The sequence below is a fragment of the Lotus japonicus genome, chromosome 1 (assembly GCF_012489685.1).
Source record: "Lotus japonicus ecotype B-129 chromosome 1, LjGifu_v1.2".
NCBI classification, from domain to species: Eukaryota; Viridiplantae; Streptophyta; class Magnoliopsida; order Fabales; family Fabaceae; genus Lotus; species Lotus japonicus.
The window spans coordinates 99,249,711-99,261,077 of record NC_080041.1 but is presented as its reverse complement, the minus strand read 5'-3'; the positions used below and the strand labels follow the sequence as shown (position 1 = coordinate 99,261,077).

The 11,367-nt window shown below is 34.2% G+C and overlaps 1 protein-coding gene across 1 annotated transcript; it reads left to right on the top strand.

Annotated features, from left to right (window-relative positions):
* Window positions 1-5,005: 5,005 nt before the first annotated feature.
* LOC130728291 (probable serine/threonine-protein kinase At1g01540) lies at window positions 5,006-9,275 on the top strand. The gene is made up of 7 exons (XM_057579719.1): window positions 5,006-6,088; window positions 7,231-7,335; window positions 7,436-7,558; window positions 7,650-7,820; window positions 7,922-8,051; window positions 8,237-8,446; window positions 8,884-9,275. Exons 1-7 carry the CDS (start codon window positions 5,463-5,465, stop codon window positions 9,028-9,030), a joined length of 1,512 nt encoding a protein of 503 aa, XP_057435702.1. The 5' UTR covers window positions 5,006-5,462; the 3' UTR covers window positions 9,031-9,275.
* The last annotated feature ends 2,092 nt before the right edge of the window (window positions 9,276-11,367 follow it).

The following is an 11,367-nucleotide window of genomic DNA, read 5'->3' as shown; positions in this document are numbered from 1 at the left end:
AACAAGACTCAGAAGACATGTTCTTTAAAGAAGAAAAGCCAACTGTCACAGGACATAAACAACAAACAAAATGCCTTTTTCAGCATGCGCTTTATTAATTTAGTACACCATCTGTGACTTTGTCAGGATAGACTAATTATAGGACTAAAATATGAAGATTCTAAAGATTCTTGGCTTCTTTCTGTTTTTCAGTGAGAGAACAGCAAATTTTCCAATCATATTGTGTTTTCTTTTTCTTAATCCAATCATACATTCTTAGCCAGAAAGAAAACAGAAGAAAAATGAGTATGCTTACTGGCAAAGACACGGTATGGGTTCTCAGATTATTCATTTTCCACTTAGCAACATGTTTTCCAATAATTTTAAAGAAAGTAATGGGAGAAACATACAGGGTTTTCATGAAACTCAAAAGTGTAAAAGCGGAATGCAAGGGATTTGGGCAGGTCCCCAAACAGCTTTGCCGTCACAAACACCGTCGTAACTCTACCTTCATCGTCACAATGTCATTCAGTCCTGTTACTCCGCCGTGAGCACCATCACAAGACCGCTTTCTCTATCACGACATTTATCTATGTATGATTAGTTATTCATATTTTTTAATATTTTTTTAATTTAAAGTTATTAAATCTAGCACTTCTAACTTGATTTTGTATAAGAGAAGTATCGAGTGTTCGGTACTAGGACTAAGAGAGATCGAAAGGAATTCGAATGAATGAAGGGTGGAAATGAAAAACACATTTGGCACAATTTTGAAATTAATTTTAAAGGTTTCTTGGAGTTTAAATTGCCAGTAATGCAAAAGAACCATCGCTGAATCTCATTGTTCCTAAAGCCGCCTCTAAAATTGTTACTTAGTGGCCGTCACTAATAATTGCCGCTAAATAATTGTCACTACTTGTAGTAGTGCCTTTAGCTTTTATAGTTTATACACAAAAAACTAGCTCTCAAAAACTTAAAAGACTATATTTTATCATATAAAAGAATGAATAGCTGAAATATGCATCCACTTAATTAGGGTTGATATTGTGCAAATGCCATCTATATGTGCTAACCTAAATTGCAAAACAATACTAGCTAACCCATGTTGTCTAAACTATAGGACTTTCCGGAACATCATCTGCATCTGCACGCGCTGACTCCATTTGTTCTGAATTGTTGGCATAAGTGCTACGCTTGTTCTTGTACATCACTCTTTCATTGAAGATTATATCTCATCTACATAACATCTTTTTGTTTTTATCATCCCATAGGAAGTAGCAAAACTCATGGTCACCACAACCAATTAAAATGTACTCCTATGATTATGATCAATCTTATTTCTGCCTTGGTCACTAATGTGTGCATATGCTACACATCCCAAAACTCTAAGATGTGAGAGTCCCACCTCTTTTCCGCTTCATACATTTTGCTCTAATAGTACTGATGGACCTGAGTTGACAAATTAATTTTTCATGTTGACTGCCTCTGCCCAAAACTGTTTTAGCAAGCATGACTGCACGCACAAGCTTCTAACTCTTTCAATCAACATTCAATTAATATGCTCAGCTTCACTATTGTGTTGAGACGTACCTAACACAATCCTCTCAATTCTGGTTCTGTGCTCATAACATAACTTCTTAAATATCGTGTCGTCATATTTTCCACCATTAATTGTTACTTTTGAGTTTTTTCATCTACAATCATGTCTCATTTTCTACCATGTCTTTCCCCATCTTAAAAGCCTCAAATTAATACGTCAAAGTTCAAACTTATATTTCATAAAGTATAAACTCGCCTTTTCATCATGTCTCATTTTCTATCATGTCTTACCCATATCTCATATTATCCACAACTGACTCTTGTATCATGTAAACATTGCATAATTTAAGGATTAGATTTAATTTATAAATTTTGTCTAAACAAAATCTATACTATTTTTAAAGTTATAAATGATGTTTTTATTATTATTTTATAAACCAAAAACATATATTCTAATTTTATTTAGAAAATACAAATACATTAGTGATTCTTAATATATTGAGATTAATTTATATGCACCGACGGTGTAAAAAAAAGTTTTACATCATCATTTAATCACAACCTTCCATTTTCTATTTTAGATATTATTATATTTAAAATTAATTGTGAATTACCAAAATGGAGGATGTGATTGAATGATGTAGCAAAACTTATTTACACCGTCGGTGCACAAAAATTAATCTCATATATTATTGGGTTAAAAGTGTGTACAATGTTGGTGTAAATTTTATCTACACAACCAACAATTAAATTCCGCCTATAAAAGTATAATTTTATTTTAATTAAAATTTAAAACGAAAGTTACTATTATTCCTACATGACATGCTGTAATAGGTTGTGAATAATATTAAATTCTATATTATTTAATAATATAATATACAGTATGAGGATCGTGTAGTATGTACATTTTTTAACATCAAATTATGATAAAATTATTTTGTTATGATGTTAAATTCCATTAAAGATTAAAAAGGCTTAATTGCAGTTTTAGTCCCTGATGTTAGACCCTTGTGCAATTTGAATCCCCTTTGTTTAAAACGAGCAATTTTGGTACATGAAAGATCAATATGTGACAATTGGGTCCTTCCGTTAATTCTCCGTCAATAGTTAACGGAAATCGCTGAGCTGGCATGTCCATTAATATTTTATTAATATTTTTTCCACTTAAGCATTTTTTTTTACATATCACCTTCTTCAACCTTCATACCTCCTCCTCTCCTTCAAACACAAATCCAGAACTTGAACACCTGGGTTTGAAAAAATTATGAACCTAGAAAAAGCATAGTCAATGAACAAATCATTCTCGTCTTCCTCTTTCCTTCTCCTCCCTCATCTCCAATCACCCCCAATTACCCCATACCCTTTTCAACCTAGAAATATCAATCTTCAAGAAAATCATAAAGCCAACATCTTCCACACACTTTCTTAATCTCATTACTCGCTCCCTTGAAAAACCCATCAACAATACCCACAATTTTTACTGGCAATCAATAATACTCTACTTTCTGGAAAATAATACCATGCTTTTAAGCCATGAAAAGAAGACTAAGAGAAAAACCCTAGCCATCAAGAGGAGACAGGAGCGAAGAGAAGAGTGTTTGGAGCGAGTGACCACCATCCTCCGTCACCACCTCACGCTTCCACCCTCTGCTCACTCTTCCTCTCATCCCTCTTCCTCTCAACCTCAAAACCCTCCATCCTCAAAACAACAATGGGTCTCAGTGTAGATCTGGGTCTGAGATCTGAGTTTCAAGGTGTAGATCCGGGTTTGCTCACCGGAGGCGGAACTAACAGCGTTGGCTGCGCCGGCGGTGATGAAGACGACGCCAACTTGGGCATCGACAACGACTACGGAGTGGAGATCTGAATCGAGTTGAACATGTTGTTGTTTAGGTTAGAGGGAGGGGAAGAAGATGAAGAAAGTAGAGAAGATGAAGATGCATGATTTTTTTATTTTGTTGAATATCAATTTTTTTTGGTGATAAAGATTCAGTTCATGTTTAATTTGACATTAAGGAATTAGTAAGATTTTGATAGTTTTAATTTTAAGATTATATTCTAATTAAGTTTTTATATCCTGTTTAATTAACTTTTTTTTTTGAACGGCTGTTTAATTAATTTTTTTTTGAATTCACTGTTTAATCAACTTTAAGTTAAGCAAATTTTGTTAGTTTTTTTATACGTAATGATGTGGCAGTCTAGTGGCAAATTTTGTCAGATCCATGTCATTGATGAGTTCCACATAGACTAATTCTGTTAGCAATTTTGACGGAAGGACTTAATTGTCACATGTTGATCTTTCGTGTACCAAAATTGTTCATTTTAAACAAAGGGGATTCAAATTGTACAAGGGTCTAACATCAGGGATGAAAAATGCAATTAAGCCGATTAAAAAACTATCAAATCCATATCTAAAGACTGTTAGAGCGTCACTTTAAAACAAGACTGTTTTGAAAAAACTTAACAGCCGACATAATTAAACTGTTACATCATTCAACTTATTAGTAGTAAAATTAAATGAATATATTTAGTCTAGAATCCTGTTTAAACTCACAACTTGTACTCCAATTTGAAACCTAATAGTAGTAAGACTATATTTATATTTTTTCTTTATACAATATCTTAGCATTCCTCATATCTGTGATTGTGTGCCAATAACCCAGCGTCTCATCCTATAAAGTATAAACAATTATATTTTCAACCAATAATTCAGAATTAGAGACTCATTCTGTATTGTATTCAACAATTCTGAACGTTAATTTTCTTTTGTCCTTTTCATTCTTGTGTATTTTCCCCTGTCCTTGTCATTCAATTAGCGTTTTCTCATTCTTTTTCCCATATCCACATACTTATCCATTGTATGTGATTACATACAAATTTTAGCAAGATATAATAAATACTTTTTAATTCATATAAAAACAACGCCAAGTTTTAGCATTAAATGAAAAAACAGAAATATTTAATATTTTCTCTATCCAATAATTATTAAAAGCATATTACCTCATTTTCTATTTAAGGGTCTGTCGGGAAAGAGTACACATGTTAAGAAATGTAATTAATTTTGTTAATTTTTTATAAAAATTATTTATTTTCCTATTTTACCCTCTAGAATGTATTTTATTTTTCCTCATTTATTGTTTACAGAAAGTCATTATATGGAAAAACATTATTTAATACTCTCTTGAAATGATAAGTGGATAGATATATATGAACATATATTTTTCTTCTAAGTTGACAGTTAATAAGAACATATGTAGTAGTTCTTAATTGTTTGCTATTATATCAATATCAGCTTCAAGGTTGAAGTCTTTAACACAACTATTACACAGTATAACTCTTTAAACATCTAGTTCATGATTCGATCGCTTGGACGGTGTTATGAAGAATGATTTGTTCAAATAAGTTAATCTTCTCAATTTGATCTCAGAATCTCAATGAAATTAATCTCGTAACTGCCAAATAATATCAGAGAGAAAGCAGAATCAGAAATGCTAGAAGTTTACAGAACATAAAGATGCAAATTCAATTCTCCTCAACACACCTTGCTGGCTTAAGCATGAGGCTCCTCTCTTGTTATATTACTTTAAGTTATTATCTCACAATTTCTTATTTTCCTTTCTCTCTCTTTCTATCCTTCTAACTTTCTTCTTTCCAAATTCTCTTCTTTTTCTTTTCTCTCTTCCACTTTTCCCTCTGCATTTCCACTTCACAACTGGCCACAACGTTCACCGGAAACTTCACTCTCTTCTGATTTTTCCGGCGAAACCACGACGACCCATTTCACACAACCTCGCCGTGAGACCCTCCTTCGCCGGAAAATCCACTCTCTTCTCATTTTTCCGGCGAATATGCGACCCAGTTTTTAGAACTTCACTGCACACTGCAAGTGTCTCACTCGCCGGAAAATTTTCAATCAGGGCGAGTATACTCTCAGCTCTGTAACAATGTCAATCTTCGATGGAGCTTTCAGGGATTCCCAGCTCAACCAAAAAACCTCAATCTTCGATCTTCGTCTCTTTGTTGTAATCGGAATCCTCATCGGAATCATAATCGTCTTCATCCTGTTCCTCATCTCTCTCTGTCTCGTCTCCCGCCGCCGCCACCGCCGCGCCGTCGCCGGCGATTACAAACCCACCGGCGATTACAAACCCACCGGCGTCCTTGCTCCGTCCAAGGGAATCCAGGAGATCGTGCATCTTCCGGGACCCCACATGCTCCGGCGGCCTACGCAGGCGAAGGTGCCGGAGATCCATGTGGATATCGGGAAGGCGGAGCACCGTGTGGTGGTGCAGTCTGAGAGGGTGTTGAGTGGGGAGAGCAAGGGGACAGTGGTGAGTGGGTGTGAAACGACGTCGTCGTTTGGGAGTGGCAGTGTTGGTGGTGGGAATGGGATTGGGCCTGAAGTGTCGCATCTTGGGTGGGGGAGATGGTACACACTGAGGGAGCTTGAGGATGCCACTGGTGGGTTGTGTCCGGAAAATGTGATTGGTGAAGGTGGCTATGGGATTGTTTATCATGGGGTCCTCAGTGATGGTACAAATGTTGCTGTCAAGAACCTGTTGAATAACAAGTATGTGTTTTCAGTTTTTTCATTTGGTTTTGATTTGTTTTGTGTTCTTGAACTTGACATGAATCTGGTGATGATAGATTAACACTAGCTTTCCTTCTCTGTTAGTTTGTGCTAGATGTTTGATCTTTGATGCTTGTTTCTGATTGGATTTGCCATTTTGGAGTGTTTAATTTAATAGTATATGGATGTCATGTTAGAGTGGTACTTTTTCTGTTGAGCCTGCATCCTTTACTGTATTTATTTGGCTCATACATGGGATTATTTTCTGTTATGAGATGAGTGTTCAGATAGTGTTTTCCTAGGGATGCAAATTCAACCTTACATGAAACCGGCTTTCCTTACTTGGTTCTCCGATGATGAAAAAGTGTGTTTGGATACCAGTTAAGTGCAATATGAAATACTTTCATCTCAATCCATAATATGTGGAATTTGGATTTTTGTTGAACTCAACGGTGATCCGGTTTGAGTCAAAACAAGGAAGAAGAGTTTTTTTCACTTTTTTTCTTGAAGTGTGTGTTAACATCTGTTTGAAGTGCTAACTGATAGCCAAACATATATAGCCGATTCATATTGTGAATCTGGGGATGACAAAACAAATGATTGTTTTTTTGTTGTGTTCTATTTGGCTCTAAATAAGTTTGATGAAGTCTTTGCTTGAAATATTATTTCAAAATATTTAATTGCATATTCATTAATTTAAATGATTAAGACATATAATTGTTCTTTATTCTCTTCAATAATCAATTATTTTCATGATTCAACCAAATTTATCCTGGGTGGTGTTATACTGATATTGGCCTTTTGTTGTATGCATGTGTTTCTTCTTTTACTTTAACTAGTGTTTCTACTTTGTAACTTTTCTTTTTTCTGGTGTTATCCTTATCTAGTGTCCTTAGGAGTTATATTTAAGTGGGGGCTCACTCATGTGAAGAAAAAAACCACTTTACTTTTCAGCTCCTTGTTCTTATTCTTCCAAATTGATAATGTTGTCCTTTGTCAGGAGTTATGCACTCCTGTATATTGTTGAATTTTCCTGACAGTTTTTATTATTACTTTCTGTTGCTATCTAGTGAAGGTTCCTGGGTCCTGGTCCTGGTTTTGTATTGCTCTAAGAAATAAGTACTTGTTTAACTTTTTTTCAGGGGCCAAGCTGAGAAAGAATTTAAAGTAGAGGTAGAAGCAATTGGTCGAGTGCGTCACAAAAATCTTGTTAGGTTGCTTGGGTACTGTGTTGAGGGGGCCTACAGGTATTAATATTATCATTCTTATAATAAATAAAGTAAATTGATGCATCAATTTCGTTTGTTTGAAGAGAAGTAGGATTTAAAGTATGGTATTGAATTACAGGATGCTTGTGTATGATTATGTTGACAATGGCAATCTAGAACAGTGGCTGCATGGGGATGTTGGAGATGTAAGCCCTTTGACATGGGATACACGCATGAACATCATATTGGGAACTGCAAGAGGGTACCGAATTTGTGATTAATCTGCATGAATCAGAATCAATGTCATTGCATAAATGATTCTTTACCAGTGTGCCTGTTGTCTATCTTTTCAGATTGGCCTATCTTCATGAGGGTCTGGAACCAAAGGTTGTCCACCGAGACGTGAAATCGAGCAACATACTCCTTGATCGCCAATGGAACTCCAAGGTTTCTGATTTTGGGCTTGCTAAGCTTTTGTGTTCCGAGAACAGTTATGTCACAACTCGAGTGATGGGGACATTTGGGTTAGTATGATCGTGCTAAGCATTTTCTTTGTTTAATTCATGTATCCCACTCAATTTTTTTAAGGTTAGAAGATAGACTCACACCCTTTTTCTTTCTGTAGTTATGTGGCACCAGAGTATGCTTGCACTGGAATGCTTACTGAGAAGAGTGATGTTTATAGCTTTGGGATACTTATCATGGAGATAATTACTGGGAGAACTCCTGTTGATTATAGTAGACCAAAAGGAGAGGTTAGAGATCATCACCAACAATAGTAAAAAGTTTAGAGATAGTTCGTTTTGAGCTTTATGTATGTTTGTTTAGTGGTTTGGTTGAGTTAAACATGAATGCAACAAGATCCTAAACAGGCTTTTAACTGTAAACCAAACGCGCTCTCACTTTTTTGGGCTAACTATGTGTGTTGGAAAAATTGCAGGTTAATTTAATAGAGTGGTTGAAGACTATGGTTGGGAATCGAAAATCCGAGGAAGTAGTTGATCCGAAGCTTCCTGAGATGCCATCTTCAAAGGCCCTTAAACGTGCCCTGCTGATTGCTCTTCGGTGTGTTGATCCCGATGCAACTAAGAGGCCTAAAATGGGACATGTGATCCACATGCTTGAGGCAGATGACCTGTTATTCCATAATGTATGTTCTTCTTACCTTCTTAACCTTTACACTGTCCTTATCTGGTCTAAAAGCAGTTGATATCTGTTAGAAATTTAATGTAAAACCATTTATGCGTCTTCCTCAGATTTAAGCCTATAGGATAGCTGGTTAATGATATGGTATCAGAGCCTCAATGACCATGTAATCTGGAATTTAATCTGCTCCCTTTATTCTAATGCTTACTTTTCTATTTGATTACATATAGAGTGTCTATGGTTCATGACAACTTCCTTCAACGTTGCTATAGTTAATGTTCGGAAATCTTTCTATAATTGATTCTAAAACCAAAATCAATTTTGGGGAAGAAGCTTCTATGAGTAGCTTCTAGGTGCTAGAGTTGATTATGAGAAAATAGAAGCTGATCCAAACATACTACATCTAACACTCACCAAAATCTGTTTTCCTTCTTTTTATAGGATCGCAGAACTGGGGAAGAATCTTCCCGTTCCCACCATGATTATCAACATGAGCATAAGGACTCAAGTTTAGATAAGAGGACAAATGGAGGGATCAATGATCAAAGTGAAGATGTTAGTGGTAGAAATCATCATCAGCCCCATTAGGTAGAGATGATAATAGTCTGATAATTTAATAGAATTATGTGCTTTTTTTTTGTCTTTATAGTAGTTTGCTAATTTTTATTTCTAGCTCAAAAAATTAAAAATAAAAATTGAAGCAGGATTAATCGCTTATTTATTTTTCTTATTACATAAATTTTTCCCTGTTGTTACCAACTCCAATTAGGGATTCATATTCATGTGTATACTATACTCTGATTCGTTATTGTATAAATAAAGATTATTGATAACTTCCTCTTCACAAGACAATGTTGGATAAGGATAAAAGATATTTATTTTTTTTGAAAGAGATAAGGATAAAAGATATTGACACTTCTTAAACTGAACAAAGTAGAATCAGTTTCCTTCAGATGTTGTTTGGAATATCTAAAATTAGGCTATAAATGTGATTTGAAATTTGCATCAGTATGTCTGTTAATTTTAGAGGTTATTGATTGTCTCAAAGTTACGTCTGTGTTGTTCAATTGTGTAAGTAATGGGAAAATAAAATATTTTAATACTCATGTAGTCAAGCGCCAGCACTTGTGGTGAGGTGATTAGTCATTGCAGTAGATAAATAAAAGTAAAATAAAGTTATTAATTATCATGGCATATGCTCTCCATCGGTTTGAAGTTGCTTTTTGGCAGAGCAATTTGCGATTTTGATGCTCTAACAAGCTCCTCTTATTATAGACTTTTGACAAAAACAATTCTAAAGATAACCTTGTCTTGTTGTCACAACCATTATGTGGTTGTCATAATCGTTTAAAATCCTAGACATTTTAATGATGAGTTGATTATGAACATATTCGATTGATTGTTTAATAAGCCAGTCACATTTTTTATTATAACATATGATTATTTTATCCACTAATTTATATAATGAAAATTGATGGTTTGACATCTTGAAAAGGTGTATCCATCCACCTCTTTGAGTAGTGAGAAATAGAAGAGAAAAATGTAATTAAAAAAGCGAAAGATAAATAGTAGAGTAGAGGTGATAGTGAGAAATTGAAGTGAAAAATGTAATTATAAAAGCGAAAGATAAATAGTAGAGTAGAGGTGAAAAGAGCAGTATTTAAGAAAAAATATAAGGTAAAATTGAATTTTTATATTATTAGTCAATAGTTAACTCATAAACTAACACGGTGTTGAGTGATAAGTAAGTTAGAGATTCAATAGGGATAAGAACACAAATTTGAATATTTGAAAAGTTACTTACTACTGTGGGCTGCCGTCAATAGCCTAAAATAAAAATAGTTAGCTCATAAGTCATATGAATTTGGATCTTCTTATATTATAATATCATAATATCAAGTGGAACATTGTATTTATATCTCTTTTTATAAATATTCAAAGACTCTCACATATTAAATATATATGAAGAGAAATAGACACAAAACTTCAACTTAAACAAACATGTGGGAGTTTTCACATTAGAGAATCTCAACTCATATGACTCGAGGTGTAAGATATTTTATTAGCATTTTAAATTTTTAACAGAAAATATTAGTATAAATATATAAATACTGATTCAATTAGAATATTATATTTATTGATGAGCAGTGCTAGACTACACGACACAAAATGACACGATTCAGCACTACTATTAAAATTAAGCAATTTGAATGGATGGAAATAAATGAGAAGAAGAGAGAAAATTCATTTTGCTAAACACGACAACAAGAGTTGTGTGAAGTAACATTTTCCTTATTGATATACATCATTTTAAATATTCCACTTTAATCTGATTTGAAGTACCACATTAAACACTCTTTTTTGATCATATTGTTCAAATAACATTTCAAGTAAAGAAAACGGTAACCTGAATGTCATACTAGAACTATCCAAAGTCTCCAAATTGACAAATAGCATATGATTTAGAGAGAAGCACCGGTTGTTGAATGTTTAGTACACCTGGGGCCTGGCTTATGGTGGAATAGACATTTTAAACATGGACATTGCTAAAAAATGTCAACAATTTATTGGTTTAGGTTGAAGGAGCGTGCACTGATGTCATGTGAAGTTTTAATGGATTGTTATTGTGTTGTCTTGTATTGTATACTATTGTACTGGGTTGTTGTCCTATTAAATACAACCTCTTCACCTCTACAGGGGTTATCCAAAGAAGATGATGATAAGCTAAACCGAAGTAAAAAGAAGCCAAAAATTAAGGAAGAGAATTCTCAAATGGAAACGGTGATGTACTTTAAACTTTTTTTTTGGCTTAATTGCAACTTTGGTCCCTGACGTTTATAAAAGCCACAATTTTGGTCCCTCACCTAATTTAATTACATAAATCGTCCCTCACCTAACACTCCGTGAGTAACGTTAGTCATTCTG